At 34.5% G+C, this 22,164-nt stretch overlaps 2 protein-coding genes across 2 annotated transcripts; one reads left to right on the forward strand and one right to left on the reverse strand.

Moving 5' to 3' along the window:
* The first annotated feature begins 2,468 nt into the window (after positions 1-2,468).
* Positions 2,469-3,252, forward strand: LOC130730449 (dolichyl-diphosphooligosaccharide--protein glycosyltransferase subunit 4A-like). The gene is made up of 2 exons (XM_057582461.1): positions 2,469-2,617; positions 2,971-3,252. Exon 2 carries the CDS (start codon positions 2,971-2,973, stop codon positions 3,082-3,084), a length of 114 nt encoding a protein of 37 aa, XP_057438444.1. The 5' UTR covers positions 2,469-2,617; the 3' UTR covers positions 3,085-3,252.
* A 471-nt stretch (positions 3,253-3,723) lies between these two features.
* LOC130724645 (uncharacterized) lies at positions 3,724-7,648 on the reverse strand. Its single transcript, XM_057575927.1, has 3 exons — positions 6,668-7,648; positions 5,541-5,708; positions 3,724-5,427 (listed from the first exon to the last, which is right to left on the reverse strand). Exons 1-3 carry the CDS (start codon positions 7,217-7,219, stop codon positions 3,724-3,726), a joined length of 2,424 nt encoding a protein of 807 aa, XP_057431910.1. The 5' UTR covers positions 7,220-7,648.
* Positions 7,649-22,164: the final 14,516 nt, after the last annotated feature.

Here is a 22,164-nt window from a genome sequence, read left to right on the forward strand (position 1 = left end):
CATTTCCTTTGTCTTGCTTATCCACATATGAATCCACTTTCTTCCACAACGGTTGTCGTGAACCTGGATTTGTCTAGCAACTATTGACAAAAGCAAAAGTTATTAGAAAATAAGGAAGAAAGTTATGTCATGGCATGACTATTATCTTAAAAGTAAAAATTCTAGTTAACTTTCGGCGCAATTCTATGTCGGGTTTACTTCTCAAGATTATCACAACTGCGCGCAAAGGACTATGCACTCAAAAAAAATATTTTCAGTGTGTGCGCCAATAACAAAATGATACACTAACAACTCTATATTGTTTCCAGTAGCAAAAACCTCTGGTTATTCGATGGAAACGTAATTGTGAGATTGAGTTTATAGTAGAGTAAAATATACTAACCCCCTCAAGATTTGTAAGAATGACACTCCACCCCATTCTTTTTAAAAATCTACACTCCACCCCATTTTTTATAAATGCAAAATTTAGTGACGAAAACAAATTCGTCACTACTAAAAACTAATTACTAATTAGTAAAAATTTAAATAAATTTAATGCATATACACTATCATACATTAATTTATGAAAATAATTTTACTGAATTAAATTTAAAAAAACCATCCACTTTGTATGTTAAGTCCACGTCTCATCTATCTCCAAATCATATTTCTCACCACAAACGACCACCACCAAGCCTTTACTCCCTTTAACACGGCTCCACTGTCCCACAATGTGAAACCCCATGACACCACCATGCCTCAAAGTTTTGTTGCGATCTGAACCCCAGAACGTGAATCGCACATCCCTAAAGCCACTTGTTCAACTACTTCTTGTGAATTTCACCCATTTAAGTTGTGAGCGAACGCTCTGTTGGTCTAAGATATTGTTGGATTTTGTTAAAAACGATGCTCCACCGCCTCGTTGGGCTCTAATAACCTCATATCCACTTCATATTTTCATAATTTTGTTTCTCTATTTTCTTCACTCATTTGTGTTGCTTTTTTGGCCTACAACCCAATTTTGAAAATTGGAGGTATAAAGAGATTATTTTGATTAAAATTGAATTATTACCAAATATGAAAACACAAGCATGTTTCACTATGTTCGAGATATGGTTTGTAAATCGGGCAGGTGTGCTATTGCATAATTTGCATTGTGAATTTACGGAGGAAAAACGCGATTGAGAGAATTAGGAGGATTGTGATGTTTTCATTTTTAAATTTATTGGATTATATTGATTTTTTTTTTGAAATTATTGATTAACAATTTAAATAATAACTAATTATTAATGAAGAATATTTTTCGTCACTAAATTTGCCTCTATATAAAATGGGTGGGATGTAGATTTTAGATAAGAATGGAGTGAAGTGTAATTCTAACAAACCTTAATGGGGGTGAGTGTACTTTACTTTTTATAGTAATATTTTTATAAGCGATTGAATTTATAATAATAAAAATAAATGGACTAAATTGTTCTTTGAAACTTTTTTTTATAGTTTTTGCCCGCTCAATATTTTTTTGAAACAATGACCTATAAGCTATAAGCTAGCTGAAATGGCATGGCAAACATAGCCATGATGTCATAATGTATATGTGACTTATATTTTATCATTTTTTAGTCCCTTTTTGTTTATCAATTTTGATTCTTCTCTCTCTTTCAATTCCCTTTTTTCCTACTTCCTATTCACGAGGCCCTTTCTTATCCCATCCACCACCATTTTTCCGCTCTCATTCTCAATCATCACCCAACCTCCACAACCTCCACAACCACCACTCCACCCAGTCCCCAATCTCCACCACCTTACCGAAAACTCCCCTCATATTCCCCTACCTCCCCTTCCCCTTCTACCTCTTCCCCACCCTCCCACTCCTTTATGGTCTCAAACCCTAATCGCACAACCCCTTATCAATGACAAATTCAAAATGCTCCATATGGTGAATGAAAAAGCCTAGGAGGAAGAGATATCCCAATAAAAATGGTGGAGGTTATATGGTGATTGTGGAAGGGGGAGGGGAGGAGGAAGAGGCATAAATGGGAAATAAGGAGACATATCAAACCTGGTAAAAAAAAATTAGAACGACAAAATGATGTAAGAAGCACTTATGACATAAGCGCTTATTCATAAGCAATTTTAAAATATTTATTTAAATAAATTGAAAATAAGTCATATATAAGCATAAGTTCTTTTTCATAACTATCCTGAATAGCTTATGAACCATAAGTTATCTGCATAACTTCTCGCAAACACTGATATAAGAGCTTATACTATCAGATAAATTCTTCCAAACTGGGCCTATATGGATCCGTTCAGCTGATTAAGCTTACCACGACATGAGTGATTGGGCTAAAAATAAACCACATATACATTACCATGTCATTACTTCTTATTTCAATTTTTTGGGACTAAAATAAAAATTTGAGGACTAATTTACATGCATGATGCATCTCTATAATTCATAGACTAAAAACATATTTAACACAAAAACTTGGAGTCAAAAATGGAAAAACGGTGAACCTAGTTAAAACTACAGCGCTGGTTGGTTATTTGAGTTCAGAGGTAGAAGCAGAACGCAGAGCGAGACCTAGGAAGAAGCACGACCTCAACACTCGCCACCGACGACCACCGCGTCAACACGGTAACCTTCTCCTCATTCTCTCTTTCCGATACTGCCTCATTCTCATGGATCAGATCGTTCTCCAATTTTCCCTTTCAATTGCAACTTGATTAGATTTCGTTTCATTTTTCTTCAACATCACAAATTCACTGTGCCAATTCGCATTCTACGTTTCTACAGATGCAGCACTTGATATATATGTTTCTTTATCAGTTCTCAGTTATCAGATCGGGTCTCTTTGTTCAAAATTGTGTGTGTTTTAGTACCATTTCTCGGATCTGTTTTGATTTTCAATTCTAGGGTTTGAAGATTTGATTGGAAACAAGGGCATTGTAGCCAAGTTGTACTGATTTTGTTTGACTGTGATGTTACAGATGATTGATGATCAGGATCTGGGTTTCATTGCCAATTTTCTTGGCGTCTTCATCTTTGTGTTGGTGATAGCTTACCACTATGTCATGGCTGACCCGAAATTTGAAGGAAACTAGGAACACTTTGCAGTGGAAAAATGTAATGTTTCATGTTGTAGACTGAGATGCTTCGTGAATGGGAATCAATTTGATACAATTATGAACTTGAGATCGGCAATGTGAATGTTAGTTTACTGTTAAACTTTTATATACATCAAAGGATCATAATAGCTTAAATTTTTTATATGCCCATGTGTTCTTGCATAAGCTGTGTTTTGTGGTTAAAGAAATTTCATTGAAAATACTAATGAAAGGTTAGAGGAATTTGCTAGATGAGGTGGTACTATATTTTGGTGCAGTCATGATGTGAGCAATTTAGTCCTTTTTTTGTCTTTGGAGTTTCAAAAGTTAACCTTCCCTTTTTCTGATCTTATTATTGTTATATCAAATAAAATGCTAAGATGTCACTAATATGTGTGCCATGGATGCTATTGCTACTTGATGTGCCTGGAAGAATTAGGTAATTGCTTTCTTCAAGAACTGTTTGATGCTACATCAAGTATTGGATATTCTTTTTGGGTGCTTCATACATCATTTGATGGAGTTGGATAATTTTTCTTTTCAATTGGATGATTTTACATACCATCTGCATGATATTGGTTAATTCGTAAGGCTAAGTCTCTTTATTAGGATTACTTTTAAGTCATGGTTCTAGGTTTACGCTGAACGCAGAGCGTTGATCTTACAGTAAATTTCTTTGAAGTTTGGTTGACTTGAGGGATTCTCCCATATAAGTAGTTCTTTTACTTCACTCTCAATCTCTATTGTTTCTCTCATCAAGCTAGTTGTGCAGAATCCCAAGCAACTGTAATGTAGAAGAATCTCCTCATCTTTTTTGGTATGAGTTTTGTTAGTCATCTCCTCTAGATGTAGGATGAAAGAGCTTGTAATGCTGTCGACCTCTTCCTCTCTGCTCAAGATCCTAAATGCATCTGCATTGGGATATTCTTGTGACTCTATATCATGAGGAAGATTTTTGTTCTTCAACTCATTTTCAAGTTTTTGAACAGACTTTGTCCTTGTTATTTGTTCAAGGCATTTCAGTATGGGGTCAATTTTGTTCTTAAAAATCTTCATGTTCTCATTCACTCGATCTTGGAAGTCCATCCAAAATACTCCTTCTTTTTGTGACAATCTTGTTACATTTTCCATCGAGTATGCTGCAAAAAGCAAGAGATCTGCCATCCTTGATAGAGATTCTAGAATCTTATGATAGCAGTCTCTATGGAATGGAAGAAACCAGAAATTTGGCTCCAACTCAGCTTCCGCTATAAACTCTTCTAATTGACACACGATTGACTTCAGCTTCTTCTGTTTGTCTATCAGTGCTTCATAACTTGAAGATGACATCTCCCTCTTGTTAGGAGTAATAGTTCTAATCTGTCCTATGCAATCTCGAAGTGTTGTCAAGCTTTGAGAAAGTTCAGATTTTGCTAGAGTTGCAGCTCTGGAGGGACTTAAAAGAATCTCCACAATGATGAAGCAAATGAGTCCTATTGTGGCCTCGGCAATTCTAGCAACTGTGAATTGACTTGGAGGGCCATAGTTCCTCCTACCAAGGATTAATAAGGCCCCTATATCTGCTGAAATCCCCCCAGCTTGGCCATACATTCTACTGTGCCTTAGAAAATAGGAGAAAACGACCCATGGTATTAGAGGTAAGAACCTTAAATCCTCAAATCTTTTGAAAATGAAGCAACAAAGGATTCCATAGATTGATCCCATTGCTGTTCCTTGTCCTCGTGCATTTGCGACTGAAAATGTTGGTTGCCGTCCAGTCACGAAACTGATGGCAATTGTGAGTCCTGACCAGTATCCATTTTCCTTGTTGTATATCAAACCAAATAATACAGCTAGGCCTAATGACAGGGAGGACTTGAATGCAAAGGTCAGGTTGTGGTTGCTGGGAATCAAGTTCTTTACAACCTCGGTGATCCTCCTGAAGCTCCATTGGGATTCACCAGTTTTCACAGCTTTTAAAACCATGTGGTCAGTTTTCTTTGCAGTGGATGAGTCTTCTAGGAGAAGTAGCACACAGTATAAAAAGAATGATGCTGGGAGATCTTTATAGGTTATGGAAAGGTTCTTGCTCAAAAATTCCCTTTCCATTTCAGGAGTTGTTGCATCCAGAGGAGCAAAGCACTTGGCTTGCTGATCTAATTTCTGGCTGAATTGTCCTCTGCAATTGAGCAAAACACCTCTGAGCTCTTCATCAATGACACCAGCAGGAAAAGAATTGCAATTTGATACAGCAATGCCAATCCCTCTTATTGGGATATCCAAGTCTTGCAATTTTTCATCTGGGTCAATGCATTGGGAATTGAAAACTTTTATTTGAGGCCTTTCCCAGTGCATGGCATCCTGTTAGGAGGGAAATCAATACAAAATATTTAGTTCATTTGCAACTGCTAGGAAATTAAAGCCTGAAGCTGCTCCGGTGTTGAATGCCATGATTTAGGTTTAGGTTAGCTTACCTGTTTACTTCTGATACTCTGCAGAAGCTTGGCTCCTGTTGTGGAAAGGTACTTGGCTTGCGTTGAAAAAACAGCAGCCGTTGAGTTGTCTGTGGCAGAGATGGCCTCTATATTGCATTTTAACCTCTCAAAAATATTCTCAGTGTATAATCGGTAGAACTTCCTTGCCTGAAAGCAATACAATACGAAGTGTTTCTCTTATACCTCTTTGATGATTTTAAGTTTTTAACAATTATATCAATTTGTACTTTTACCAGAAAACAGTGTATCTGCAGGGAGCTAAGCTTCCTGTAGCTCCAATATGCTATGTAGAGCTATGGTGACAAAGAGAATACTTAGCAGAATCGCTGAGTTTGAATTAACTAAAAAGTTAGTTACAATGGTTATTAGTAGTGAGTTGGAATATAATGCAATTGCAAGGTGCTGAGATATAAGTAGTTCGCTCTCTCTGTCTGCTTTTTCTTCAGAATTTCCCGTGTGAAGGTACATATACAGCTTCCGAACGATCAGGAAAACAAATTAACATTAGTTGGATTGTCTTTAACCCCTTCATTTGTTCCTCATGATGCTAATTGACCGATGAATGAGTCAAGTATCTTTCTCTTCATGCACATGGACACAAACACTTGGAGACATATAAGAGTACTTTAGATTGTTGTACTTAAATCTAATCTTGCCCACTTATTTTTATTGTATGGTCAAAATAAACTTTTACTCTAACTCGATACACTTTCCACACACACGTGTAGTATGTACTAAAACCAAATTTCTAACTGAAGCTAGACAAAAATTGTAAGTGTCATAAAGATTAGTAAGAGAAGTGGTTAATACGGACTAGATTATAAAGACCCTCCAGAAAAAAAAAAATGATAGCTATTTGCTAAGATGATTTTTTCACGAGTGTTTAATTAGTATGATGATCAATTATTGTTATTGCTAAACTGCTTCTGATTTTCTAAGGAATACTATTTTGTTGTGAAATATAAATGGGTTGTCCATGCCCTGTGAGTTGAACACACATATATATATAGCTGTTGGAGTTAGGTAACTTAACAGTTGTGCATAGCCTTATTAGAGTTCTAAATTGAAGTTCTATCTAGCATGATTTTGAGATAAAACAAAGTTACCTTATAGTATGCGAGGCGAGGATATGGGAACAACATGGCCAGGACAGAAGCAAGAGCTCCAAGGGCAGTAGAGCAAGCTACATTAATTGGGAGCACGGCCACTCCTGCTTGGGCACGATGTATCCTTGTGCTCACATAAACAATCACTAGTTGTCCAAACGCAATCCGCTTAGTCATCAAGTGGGTTGATTTCGGCAAGGCGACCACAAAGGCACTAACGCCCACCGCCAATGCAGGCGCGACAACACTGCCAGTGAATTTTCTAGGTCCTATCACTTGCATGCTAAGTAGGGACAAGATCATAACCTGGAGGGTCGCACAAAGGGCATGCCAACAACCTCTTAGGGTATCACCTAGTGTTGCATCTGATACTATGAGGATTGTCGTCATGTAAGAGAAAGCTGGGAATTCGAGGTAGCGCTTGAGTGGCGCAGGGCCATAAAGGGTGGTGCAACCTACTATACCGCATGCCAAGGTGGTTCGTAGAGCAGAGCCGAGACGAGCTCGCCACTCCTCCGCCCTTGAGTTAGCTATTGTAGTTGTTTCTGGCATAATGAAGGATGTGCTTTGATGCTCAGGAAAGATAGTGGCTTGGTAGTAACTTCAGGGAGTGAGTGTGTGTGTTTGTGGCTTTCTTTGAGGTTGAAAGTCCAGAGGGAGATAGAAGACTCAATGCTTTCATCTGCCACTTCATAAATAAAGATCACAGCCTCGTCTGTTAACTTTTTTGGCATGGTGGATTAGTTCTTTAGTTGAATAAAGTTCTTAGTGGGAATTGCTACTTCTGCCATATGAATAAAAAGTGCCCCTGGTTTGATTCATGATTTGGTATCTACATGCTAATTTCCAACTATAGTCACAAAGAGTTTATTTGATTTTATCTTATAGCATGAACGTTTATGTAAGAGCTTACGTAAATAGTTCACGACTTACCCATAAATTGTTTTGGATTTTTTTATTGTCAAATTTCCCTTTCAGGGATTTGATCTCTGGACTTTCCCCTCCCCAACCCATATGAACTTTTTTTCATTAGTTGCACAAATTAGTTTATTAATAACCGTTTATACCTACTCATAACCTAATGCTTAATTAAGTCGCACCCGTATATATGATATGCAGACGAAGCATGTTGGTTCGTGCACTTGCACTTGTTAAAATACCGTACACTTCCAAAATTATATGATCCAATTAAACCAAATTTTATTAATCATGGAAATCATTTTATGCATTCACTGCTGCAAGACTATTAAAGTGAAATTTGAATCCAATACCAATTAGTTTTCAAACAAGATGACCTATAGTCTATACTCCTCATAATTTAGGGTTTGTTATGCTCTTTTCATTGCCTATTGTTGGCACTTGGCACAAGTCTTAGTAGTACTCCATTATCTTTTTACCCTTTGAGAGCAAGAGAAACCTCCACTCGCCCCAAAGTAAAAACGATAAGATAAGGCCTTACCCGCATGACAAACGTGAGGCTTTGTTGTCACATAGCTTGCCAGTTGCCATATTAGAGAGTAACAGTTGAATGTGGAATTAGCTTGGGTGCCCTTTTTGTACAAATTGTATGTGTGGAATGCAAATTGGAAACGAATGGGTGAGCCACAAACCAAACAATTTGCTGATCATTAGATTCTTATGTTGGGCTAACAACTAATCAGATTCTCACTTACTATCTTGACTTACATGACATTGTGTTTATATATATATGTATATATATATATATTATTGTTTTAGTATATTCTTCTTTATGCACTCTTAGACAGAACAGCAAACCAAGTTCTCCTTGCTGGGTATGTAAATGGTGTTAGTAACTAGAAAAAATACAAATCATACTGGGTAGAACTTTTCATTTATAAGAACTAGATAGTATGAAGCAAAACTCAACTGAAGCTCAAAATCACAGGGCAAGTCGTTCAGATGAACTCTATTCGAATGAGCCATCTGTTATATATGTACCTATAGCTGAGTTAAGGGAACAGGTTGAATAATAATTATACATACATTATGTTTAAGCAATTTTTGCTCAACAGGGTAATTATACATATCATAATAATTAGTTTGAACTTTGATGTACCTTCCCTTAAACTGTACAATGAAAATGAAGCAACTGTTTTGAAGTAAATAATGTTAGTAATTGCTTCCTGAGAGAATCATATCACATACATTTTTGTCGCAGTACTGTTTTGTAGGCACGCGCGATTGTTAGCTCCATGTTAGTTACTTGTTAACTTCATATTTATGAATCAAAATAGTGGGGGCACAAACATTAGTTGAACACTTGAACCAAATTATTAACGGACCATGAAGGTATACACATAATCAAAGGCTTTTGATCAATAAGCACTATTTCACTATTTCAATTTAAGTATGAACCTGAAATCATATAGAATTTGATCGCACTATCCACTATGTTCAATAGACAATAGTAATACTGGAGATCTCAAAACCAAAGAGTTGCAAACCAATTAACTAATAGGCTTAATTGCACTGATCTATCATGTATTATGATTGTGCAATTTAAAATGAGCGATTTTGCTTCCCTTTTAAATTTATAAAAATTAGGTCATTCCGTTACTCTCTCGTTCAAACTTTAACAGAGTAACTAAGTTCTTAAACTTCACCAAGATGGATAGAAAGCAAACCAGCTAATCCAAAAACTACAAATGCTATTTCCTGGTTCTAAAACCACAATTAAACCGCAATCCCCAGCTACTAATCCATGAACACCCAAAATCACCACCAATCCATCCTAAAAAACCAGCTCTGCCTCAACTCAAACTAGCAAAATTACAGAGAACTCACCCAGATCTGCACCAAGATTCTAAGCTCTGTCGATCACAAAATGAAGCTGCTGCTACCATTGAAACATGAGAGACAACACCCAAATTGCCCCAAAGAAACCACCCACCAGCATTATTTAATCAACCAGCTATTAATTTTATTTATTGAGCACATGATATGACAAAACCTGCATCTATTTAAAATGATTTAGTTTTGCATATCATTGTATTTCCATGAACAAAACCTGCACTTATTTGTCATCTTCTTTTCATCATCTTCTGGAATTGGAGTATTATTACATGGCCAAAACGTATCAATGTGCATTTTATTCAATCTGAGAGTTGAGACCTGCGCGCACACGAATACAGCTAGAGAGAGAAGAGGGATTCTCAGTGTCGTGCTTGTCTCTAGCTTCTGCAAACCTCACCACGTCGACGGTTTCCCTGATTCATCGTCGTCTTCATCTTCCATTGATGCTTTTGATGATTTCTTCACGTCGGTCACTTCTTCCCGCAGTCAATTGGTAGGCTTCACGTCGATCAACTTTTCTTCATTGAAGTGAAGGGATTATAAACTTAGTAGATGTTTTAACACTATTTAACACTTTGAAAATTGCTCTGGCTAAAGGAAAGACAGCTAAAAGGCTAAAACTGAAGTGGCAGTTATGAAGAAGAAAATTGACACAATCACTCCAAAGAATTCAGCTGTGGAAGTATGTTAAGAGGCTAGACAATTCCACTGTTGTTCATGCTTGCAGCTGGTTTATGTCTTGAATTGAGATCATTGTGGAATTCTCAAGATGGTTGCTGCTACATGCCTACATATGAGTTTGAATTCGTAGGCATGCTTGCTGGCTCATGTATTGTAGCTTAGGCTTGTACCATAGCTTGTGTTGTGGCCTTTGTGCACAAAGTACTTGATCCTTGTATATTGTCTCAAATTATATTCAATTAATAAAGCTTACTTTTGCTTGGTGCTTGCTCCGGTACCCATAATTATAAATGAGTGTATGTACAGAAGTGATGTGTACCACTAATATCAAGACATCTAATCTGATTTTATCCTATGTTCTAATATATCCTTATTTTTTCATTAATCATGAAATAACCCCAATTTTATTTAGTTAACTCAGTAATGACCTCACTTTTATTTCAATCACCAGATTGAAGTGTTCTTCATCTTCATATTTGTTCCTCATGTTATTCAAATACTCATTACCAGAATCCAACATACTCAATCTAACCCAAAAAAGAAGCTTCATGTAAAGTCTCTATCACCCAAAACTTCAAAAAAGGGTCTTGCCACTTATGAATATTGAAGTGAGGATTTCAAACTTTGTGAAATCCTAATGTCTGCCCAGTCTTCTCGGCCATGGATCTCAAAGCCCGGTGGTAGATCTGGGGTTTCAAATTGAAAGCTGTCATGGAACTTGCATCTTGTTCCCCATTTGCTATCAACTTCACATGCCCTGTTCTTCGCAAGCTTCCCTAATTTGTGTTAATTAGGGTTTCCCCAGCTTCCCCCTTTTCTTACCTTTACTTTGTCACGGTGGTTGTTATGGGAACGTTTAGCACAACTTCATCATCATTCACCATCACCATCACCAACATCTTCTTCCCCGCATAGAACTCCCAACCAAAAATTCTGAAGTTTCGTTTTCTCCCGCTACAAGTTTTTTCTGGAAAAGAAACTGAAAAATAAATTTTTTTAATGTTAATCTTTGCTGCTAGGCCATCGATCTTGCGTTTTTCTTCAATTTGAGGGTGTTTTGGAACCTGAGTTTGTAGAAAGTTTTGTTCTTGGGTATTTGAGTGTTTTCTTCGAATCTCTGGAACTGAAGTTTGCAATTCACATACCGCATCAAAGCAATCTTCAATGCCGATGTTGATTAAAAAAATTAAGAAAATAGGATTTTTATATTGTTTTACTTCAAACTTGAAGTAATTTACTTCAAAGCTTTTCTCCTTAAAAGGTGATTCAGATTCCAGATTATATAGATTTGCAGGTGCTTATAAAAAAATCTAGACTTGCTGGTGTGAAGAGGTGAAGAAACTGGTGGGTTGGTCAAGGGTTAACTAATAATTATAATATTTTTTTGGGGTTGATTTAGAATTACAACAAGTTTATTACTTTACTGAACAAAAGAAAATTTCCAGGTGTAAATATGCTATTGGGTCATGTTATTCATGTATCATACCCATAAAAAAATTCCTGTACCAGAGAATTTGCCCTTTTGCTTAATCTCTATATATTGTCTTGTGTTGTGGCCTTTGTGCACAATGTATTTGATCTTTGTATATTGTCTCATATTATATTCAATTAATAAAGCTTACTTTTGCTTAATCTCTATATATTGTCTGAGTTGTTTTTTATGTACCTTTTTATAACAATGGGAAACAAAATGAAAGAGATCACTATAATTAGAAAAAAAAAATATACAACAAGGGTGGCCTGAGATGTCTAAATAATATCATGTAAAAACTGAAAATGTAGAAAAATTGACGCAAGTTATTGCATAGAAATATTAAAATAAAAAAAGTATCCCGAGCCAGATTAGTCACATGGGACCCCTTTCCCCTATAAAGACTGGTGGCCAAAGGACAAAAAATTAAAAAAGAAGTATGATTCTATGATGCACATGAAAATGGGCCAATTCCTAATGTCACTCCCCTGAGGCCCATGCGTTCAACATTGAGGCCCAAGTGGCTGAATGATTTCATAGATTTCTTATTTATAACTAGTGTTTTTTACCCGCGCGTTGCACGGGGAATACATCTATTATATTTGATAGGTCAATTAATACCTTGATCATTAAAAATATAATAAACAACTGATGAAATAGAAGAGTATGAAATGATGAGCAAAGTGGACAAAAAGTCTTAAATTAAAACCCTTGTTGTATAGATTGAACTTCGTACAATTGAATAACTAATAAAAAAATTGGTTAACCAAATCTCAAATTATGCAAAACATATTAGGGGATGTGGTTTAATGATGGCTAATAAACAATAGCTGATTTAATCTACAATGAAAAAAAGATAAAAGATTCTTTATGTACGTGATTATGCGAGTTCATTTTTTACACAATAAAATAAACTAAGTTTGACCCATATCAACATGAAGTCGTTTCACATTCTTCATGAGCCTAAAGACAATAACACAAATTTTAGATATGAAGAATCACCAATAAAGCATTCAGAACACATTTTAATCTTAGAAAAAAAAGAATGTACCGCGAAATTTGTTATTGTATTTGATACATTAATCAATACTTAATGTAGGTACTTTCTTGTTAAAATATATTTCTTCCCGTAGGAGAATTTAACTCCTATAATAATTTGTACAAAAAAATTAAAGTGGACTATATTATTATGTAGTAAAAAATTAACATCAAACTATATTATATTATGTTTTTCTTATAACAAAAAAAAATTCCGATGAAATCTTATTAACATTTATTTTTATGTAGAAGTATTTTCATGTAAAATATTCTTCCTATAAATAAAAGCTTTTAGGCTCTTTCTAATACATTTAGATCCAGCTTCTCCTTACTCTCAGGATGCCTGAAAGTCTTTTCTCAAGTCTATCTGGTGGGTAATATCGATGAAGATGATGACACTTGTATCCTCCTCCTACCGAAGACTTTAAGAGTAAACCTTGCCATTCCAACTTTTATCGATCGAGTTTCAGTTGCTTTTTCTGTTGATCCAGGTGAGAAAGCTTACTAAGGCAACCTCTGCTTTTGTCTATCTCCCAATATAAGAAGCATGTTGATTTGCTCTTATAGTAGTACTAATAGGCGTACTTTAGAACAAATTTCTAGCGAAGGTCTTGACAGTTTGGAACTGAAAGGTTTGGTTCATTAATAATATCTAGTAGTTTCATCATGCTATTCTGCTTTTGAGCTTGTTGTACTTACCGGAGCATTTCTGCGATAAAAAAATTCAGAATAGTAAAGCAGTCGTAGTATGCTCCCTTTACTTGCTCTAGTGCTCAAGTGATAGCTGAGTGCATACTGTTTGCATCTGAATTATATATAAAAGACTCTTAAAAACAACTACTTAATTCTCCATTACAAAGAATATACATTACATCAGAACCTAATTATTATTTGTCAGTGACATAAGTGTCGAAAATAATAATAATGGAAATTTCAAATGATGTGGATAAGAGTTAAAAGTCCAATCTCGTAAGAAAGAAAAATCTCCATTTACATCAAAATCTCTCTCAGATTTCTCTACCTCGCTATCACCACCGTTTTTCTTATAAATTATCCACAAACACACTCACAAATTCCACACAGTACCTAACATCATATGCAAATTTTGTTTTCACTGCAACCAGAGTCTGTTATCTGGCATAAAAAAACACTTCATAAAGTAAGAAGGTATCACATTTTGAATTTAAATCTTTAAAATATTTATTTCTAATTAAAAAATCAAATGAAACTTGCTTCCAAATCAGCAGCAATCCTAAGTGTTATTTCTGATTGTTGTCCAACTTTAACATGAATTAATATGAACTCATGCTAATTCAAATGAAACTTGATTCCAAATCAGCAGCTTCCAGTCGTATCTGCATTCTAAGTAACAGAAAATCAAGAACTCATGAAGTGAGATTGATAGACATGTTAGAGTAGGATAGACTAAAGACCACCAAACATAATAGTAATATGTGCAACATCAATCTAGCTATGATAGTGCAAAGATAGCAATCAAATTTGCAGACAGATATGAAAGCCAAAGAATGAATTGAAGCCACTTTTTGGCTATGGCCTTCCAGTGGTTTCCATAACCAATCAGATATATTTGTAAGGGGAAACTAATCACATGCTACTAAAGAAGATGAATGGAAGAAAACCCCTCTATAAATTTTAGACCCATTATATTTGTTGAACGGCTAAAACAACTCTTTGCTTTATGTAGCACTGTTGTTGAAAGTACAATAACCAAATCAAAAACATATGCTGATACTAAATCGTAATGTGATAATTACACACTCATGCAAGCAAGACTTCCAATCACACTAAAGTTTGATTAATTGAACCATAGTAGAACAATGATTAATTATAAAATCTAATATTGCCTTCGAAAAGTGACTTTTAATATATGTAATGATGATAGATAGATGTAGAATTGATGAACTAAGTCAGTAAAACTATATATGCATCACAGTAGTGAAACACCAAACACACATCTCTATCTCTTATCTGGTGAATATATACATATGCATCACAGTAGTGCAACACCAAACACACATCTCTATCTCTTATCTGGTGAATATATACATATAATGGACTGAGAAAAACCTCCATGAGTACTGGTCTCACATGTTTCATGGCTTACTTGAAATGAGAGCAAGATAAGATCTTGAGTCATCAATCATGTTTCATCTTCAGCTAGCTGAGAATCAGAGAGTGTAGTCAGAAAGAGGTATGCACCTCATTGTCGTTCTGTACCTACGGATAAATTCATGTCAAATGTTTCCAGGGAAGCCAAGGAAATCAATTTATTGTTAGAACATTGGTTTAGGCGTTTAGCATATTAGAAAGGACAACACCAATTTTAAAAGTCTAACCTCAATAGTATAGCTTGAGCGAACAAAGATAAGCAGTAAAATCTCATCCATGATATGTAGTTCTGTAGTTGTAACGGCAAGCACCAACAATAATAATTAATTTCCTCGGTGCAAGAAGCAGGCAAAAAGAAAAAATTACCAAATAAAAAAGTTGCAAGGAAAAAAATCTACAACTTCTCATTTCTCTCCCCTCAATTCTTTCACTCCCTCAATCAACTTCACTGACAATGATTATGTTAATCAAAACATAGACAGATCAATGTTTCACCACCTATAACATAGGACACAAATTTTAGATGCAAATTAAGAAAAACGAATAAAATAGAATCACATACAAAGGAGAATCAGAAAACATAAAAAACAAATTAAAATATTGCAAAATTCCATATAGAATATAAAATGGACTCACCATCCATGGCTTCCAAAGAATCTCTTTTGGTGGAATATCTATAAAAAAAAACCTGAAGAAAAGAATTTGAAATTAGCATGGCAAGTGCTGAACGAAATTGACCTTGAAGTCAAACATGAGTGAATGAAAGTTAAAGGTAAAGTAAAATAAAATTGAAAAAAACCATAACATATTATGCAAGCAAAGGAAGAAAATAATTTGAAACCTCCATCTGCAACCTTCCCAATCAGTCCAAGGCAGCAAATCGGAGGGATGCGATTGCAAGTCGATGACAAAGTGGTTCCGTTGAGAGATGAGACGATTTTGTGGGGGTGGTTCCGTTCAGTGGAGAGATGAGATGAAAATTGCATGGAGGAGATGAATTCCATGGAGGAGATAGTGGAGGTAGGCAGGGTTTTAAGAGGGTTTTTGCTGATGAGATGTATTATTGATTTAAATCACTTATCATAGATTTTATATTAAGATAAAATCATGAAATAAACAACATAAATCCTAATTCCTAATCATATCTAAAATTTAAAAATGTACTAAATAAATATAGATAAAAACTATCAAAATCTAGCAAATCACAATAAAAACTCATAAAATCCGGAATTAATTAAAAATCCGAAAATTCAATAAAAATACCATAAAAATAATTAATACTCTAAAAAGAAATAATAATATAAATTAAGATAAAATACATAAATAAACAACATAAATCCTAATCAAATCTAAAATTTAAAAATGTATAAATAAAAATAGATAAAAACCAAGGTTATCAGAACCGTACCGGTGATCAAACCGGTGGAGGCACTGGTTCAAGGTTTATTGGTTCAACCGTAGTTGAGCCGTGGTCCAACCGATATTACCGCTATAAATTAACTATTGTTTTTTTAATAAATATATACCATATAAGATAATAATATTGAGTAAAACAGAAAATATTCATAATTTTATACTAAAAAAATATAGAAGAACATTCATTGATGAAGTGTTTTTTCCAAAAAATTATATGATCCAAAAACAAAATTAGCACATAGTCCAGCTGATTAAAAAAAACGTCACTTTGTTTTGGATCCAATAGATTTTCTTTCTCCACTTTTTGGTCAAAAAGCCCAGTCCGTGAATGAGTTGTCCACAATACCAAAAAGGATTTACCCAAACCCTAAAACTAACACCTTTCTTTCCTCTCCTTCTCTCACGTTCAATCAGATTCATTCCAAGCAGCCGCACTGCACATGTCTCACAACTTCGACAGTGGCCCTTCTATGCTTCATGAAGGTGGCGTGATTTCGTGATGCTACTCCATCATGTCCACTCCCAGATCTACTTCTGCTCCTCTCTCTAGTCTTTGCAGAATTGTCGTCTAAATCTTCTTCACTTTTGGTATTGTTCACGAGGTTAGTGGACCGAGACTCATTGGGGATAAGACAGGACTTGCGGTGGCATCAGAGGCGTCGGGCGGAGCATGGCGGAGAGCGGCGGAGATGGGAGACTAGACAACGAACGTTTATGTTTTTCAATCGTTTTTTTTCGAAACTTTCTGTTTCTGTCATTTAGCTTGGGCCGATCCCATTTTACACAAAAAACCAAAAAAACTTAAACCGCACGAAACCGCCAACCGGCCGATTTTCTCCGGTTTTCCCGGTTTTACACCGGTTCGCACGGTTTGACTCCGGTTCTTTTTCCAAGCGGTTTTGTGGTTGTTTCTGACCGGCTAAGGGTCCGGTTCACGGTTCTACCGGTCAAACCGACCGGTCCGGTCCGGTTTTAATAACCATGATAAAAACTATCAAAATCTAGGAAATCACAATAAAAACTCATAAAATCCGGAATTAATTAAAAATCCGAAAATTCAATAAAAATACCATAAAAATTAATTAATACTCTAAAAATAAATAAAAAATAAATTAAGATAAAATCAAGAAATAAAAAACCTAAATCCTAATCAAATCTAAAATTTAAAAATGTATTTTTTTATCAAGGAGAAATAAGGTAAGGAAAAATCAGGGCACATGTGGCAAGTGGGGCCAAGGAGAAAGAACTTACATGTAAAATATTAGGTGAGAATTAATCTGAGAGCGACACGTCACTAACTTGGCCTGTGAGAGCGACTCGTCATGCTAGAAGAGGGTTTTTGCTGATGGGATGTATTATTGATTTAAATCACTTATCACAGATTTTATATTAAGATAAAATCATGAAATAAACAACTTAAATCCTAATCAAATCTAAAATTTAAAAATGTACTAAATAAATATAGATAAAAACTATCAAAATCTAGCAAATCATAATAAAAACTCATAAAATTCGGAATTAATTAAAAATCCGAAAATTCAATAAAAATACCATAAAAAATAATTAATACTCTAAAAATAAATAATAATATAAATTAAGATAAAATACAGAAATAAACAACATAAATCCTAATTAAATCTAAAATTAAAAAATGTACTAAATAAAAATAGATAAAAACTATCAAAGTCTAGCAAATCACAATAAAAACCCATAAAATCCGGAATTAATTAAAAATCCGAAAATTCAATAAAAATACCATAAAAATTAATTAATAATCTAAAAATAAATCAAAAATAAATTAAGATAAAATCAAGAAATAAAAAACCTAAATCCTAATAAAATCTAAAATTTAAAAATGTATTTTTTTATTAAGGAGAAATAAGGTAAGGAAAAATCAGGGCACATGTGGCAAGTGGGGCCAAGGAGAAAGAGCTTACATGTAAAACATTAGGTGAGAATTAATCTGGGAGCGACACGTCACTAACTTGGCCTGTGAGAGCGACACGTCATGCTAGAAGTTGTTCTTTTCTAATATATATATATATATATTGATATTGATATTGATATTGATGCTATAAATACAACTAAAATGTATTTCCTTTACTTAATGAGAAATTGGGCCACTTAGTTTCTCTCGTTGGATCTTACTAAAAAGCCCGTAAATTACTTTTTTCGAAAGCAATATATATATATATATATATATATATATATATAAAAAGAAAAATCAGGAAATACAATCCTCATCAAAAGGAAGATACAAACACCCAAATCCAACCCGGAAAAACCTAGAAAAGGAAGAGAAAAAAAGGCCCCAAAGCCAAAAGGACAACGCCTAAAGAACCAAAGCAAACCAAAAGGCCCCGCAAAATTGTGAACCCTTAAATGTAAGGAAATCTATTGAGAATAATTATCAGAAGAATATTGAAATATCTCTCTTATCTCTTATCTCTCTCTATCTTAATCTCGTTAGTTTATTTCTCCTCTGTTAGGGTTTCATCAGTTGCAGAAAATTCTGCAACATTCTAATCTTGACAGCAGCCACTTAATCAAGCATAACTTGAGTTGTGCTTGTCAGTTTAACTGTAGTTTTTTTTGTTAGAAAACTAACGGAGTAAACTTTAAAATGGTAACCGTCTTAGATTCATTTTTATCATCAAACAATACCAATTTATGTTTGAAATTCTGCATAACTATTAGATTGTTCTAATATTGACCGCAACCACTTAATCATGCACATCAACTAAAGATAATAACAACCAACAATGTCTTGTCTTGGTTTAAGTGGAAGGAGATCGAGTCACTTAAGCATACAACCCTAAATCTCCATGTTGTGCCTAACGCTTCTCGAAACATTAGTCTTTCACCTATCAAGTGAGACGATACTTTTGATATAAAAAAAGCTAAGAAATAATAACATTATTGTAAAATAATTATAATAACAAGCCTATATATGTGGTGTAATAATATATGCATATTGAAAATATTATTCTAAACTTGCTTTGATTGGTTGATGACTTTAGACCGCGTGAATTTCAAAAGTACTATGACCTCAAATGACTTAACCTTAGCTTATGGCCTATTTGGGTTCTCGAGAAAAGTGATAATAGGCTTGTCTTTATGCTCCAAGATTGACCTATTAAATGCCTCACACATGTTGTTAACCTGGAGATCACAGTGAAGCATAAACATGAGAAAATATAGTAGAATTAGAAGGGTTAGTAGACTTACTTGGATCTGGGTAAGTTGCCATATCGGATAAGAAAGAATTCACTTCCTTTGGTTTCTCAGAAGTCCTTGGTTATGAGTGAGTGGCCATAGAAGCATCCCTTTCTTTCTTCTGCTTCTTCTTCTTCTTCTTTTCAGGATCATAAGTTTCTGATCTCTTCTTCTTCCCCTTTCTTGGATCAACCATGTCAGGAGCAGGAGGTAAATCATCATAGTTGAAACCTGACATGTCAACTCCAGATTCCATCATCATCATTACATATTGTGCAATGACTTATGGATTGTCAGCTTGAGAGAATAAGGGAAAGTCATATTCTTCCTAAAATGTCTTCTGAAGAATCCATGGTTGGATCCACATAGACTTTGTTGAAGACACCCATGCTCTTCAGATTCCTCACGTTCACAACATCTCCAGCAATGACCTTCAAATCTAAAGTGAGTTGGGCTTCTTCCAGAAACTTTACAAGTCCGCTCTCAACAAAAATATCAGAAAGCAACCTTCCAAAAGAAATGTAATTGGGTACCTTCTTTGATTCATCTGCAGTGGTTCTGGTCTTCCTCACAGAATCTCTTAAGTAGTAGAACATAATTGAAGGAATGCACATCTTCTGATGACTCATCATATAGTACAACATGTACTTCTGATTAGCATTGACATAGTCAGAAGAGCTGGAAGGGGGTCTTGGGTTGATGCAGCCCATAAGTATCTTGTGCCAAACCCTGAGCTGAGGAGGCAATTTTTCACTAAGCTTCAACTGATTCATCTCACCAATGTTGTTTCCTCTGACTACCAAATCATCTACATACAAACACACAAACACTACACTGGAACCTTGAGCCTTGACATACACCTTATTCTCAATTGTACACTTGTGAAGTCCTTTGCTCAGAAGGAATGTGTCAATCCTTCTACTTCAGGCCCTTGGGGCATGTTTCAACCCATAAAGTGCCTTACTCAGTTTCAATACATTTTCCTCTTTGCCTTGAGATTCAAACCCAAGATATTGGAGAACATAAACTTCTTCTTCAAGGGGCCCGTTGAGGAAAGCAGATTTTTCATGTAATTGCCAAATCTCCCACCTTTGCCAACTAGCTAAGGCTACTATGACTCTTACAGTCTCAAATCTTGCTACAGGTGCAAAAACATATGTGTAGTTTTCTCCCTCCTTTTGCATGAATCCTTTGGCAACCAATCTAGCATTGTACTTGGCTATGCTCTCATCAGGTTTAGCTTAATCTTGTAGATCCACTTCACTGCTATTGGTTTCTTTCATTCTGGTAATGAGACTAGATCCCATGTTCTGTTTCTTTTTATGGCCTTGAGTTCTTCTTTCATGGCTTCTATCCAAACCTCTTCTTTCATTGCTTCTTCAAATTGGACAGGCTCAACTTCACTCATGAGTGAAAAGTGTAAATTCTCCATCTTCTGAGATAGCATCATCTGGGAACATGTGATAGTCTTTCAATTTCCCAGTGTGGGGGATTGATCTCTGCATGTTCATTTTCCTCTCCTGACCTTTCCTTTTCATTGTTACAAACCAAAGGCACCTGACAGCTGGTGCTCAAATCTATTATAATATATAATTTCTTAAGCGCAAGAAATAATGCTAACACATCAACAATTTGACTCTAAATACTATTTCCACATCAGCTTTTTAGATGAAGTGTCAATTTGAACACTATCCCAACCTTTTAAATACCTTTTATATTCACTCTTGTTATTTTGGCTTGTGTAATGCATGAGAAATATTTTTTAAAAACAACTAAAATATAATTTTGTAATAATTTATTTTAAATGTAATTTATATGATTGGTTTAAAATAAAATAGATAAATATAAAATACTATTAGATTAAATTTAATGTGTAACAATAATTGTTACGAAAGCAATGTAATATTATATTGAGAAGAACTAAAATAATAATTAAAAATGTAATGTTATCATAGATGTTTATAGTACACTAATATAGTTTTTTTTTAACGAGTACACTAATATAGTTAAATCATTGAATCGTTGTGATCATACAATATATTTTAAATTTAGTTAATGTTTTATGTAAAATAATCAATAAAATAAGAATTTATGATTAAAAATTATTTCCATAAATATATAACACTATACAGAATATGAGAGAAAATGAAAATAATATGACAATCATTTAACATCAAAATCATTTTCTACTCCATAATGTAATTGAGAGTTGTTTCATTTTTTATTTCATCTTATGTAAAACATTTGAATTTCATTATAATATTTCGTTTTGGTATGACTACGAAATATTCAAATTTTTGACATACATGCTCCTATAATGATAAAATAACAATTGCATTTTATTTAACAACCAACATACCATGAGTGCACAAAATAAAGATGACAATAATATATAAATTGACATAAAATAAAGGTACCTCTATTGTTGACTATGCTAAAATCTGATCCACCCACAATCATAAACCTAATTTTTTCTCAGCAATAGTAGACAAAACCATAAAAGAGATGTTAGATAGTCAAAAGTACTTTCAAGATGAGCGTTTTAAGAAAAAAATATTCATACCAATTTTTTCACTACTAAAAAAAATTATTTTTTAATTTATAAAATTTTAAAATGTATATTAGTATCTGTCCGCGCAACGCGCGGGTTAACGTCTAGTAAGGATGAACTAGAAGCTCCAAGATTAATTATAAGGCACCCTGCACATTAATTATAAGGCATTCTGCACAT

The sequence above is a fragment of the Lotus japonicus genome, chromosome 1 (assembly GCF_012489685.1).
Source record: "Lotus japonicus ecotype B-129 chromosome 1, LjGifu_v1.2".
Lineage (NCBI taxonomy): Eukaryota > Viridiplantae > Streptophyta > Magnoliopsida > Fabales > Fabaceae > Lotus > Lotus japonicus.

Coding starts and splice junctions, on each gene's coding strand:
- LOC130730449 (XM_057582461.1), top strand. CDS start 2,971: ATGATTGATGATCAGGATCTGGGTTTCATTGCCAATTTTCTTGGCGTC.
- LOC130724645 (XM_057575927.1), bottom strand. CDS start 7,219: ATGCCAGAAACAACTACAATAGCTAACTCAAGGGCGGAGGAGTGGCGA. Junction 5,709..6,667: donor CTCGCCTCGCATACTATAAG/GTAACTTTGTTT, acceptor TATTGCTTTCAG/GCAAGGAAGTTCTACCGATT. Junction 5,428..5,540: donor AGAGTATCAGAAGTAAACAG/GTAAGCTAACCT, acceptor CCCTCCTAACAG/GATGCCATGCACTGGGAAAG.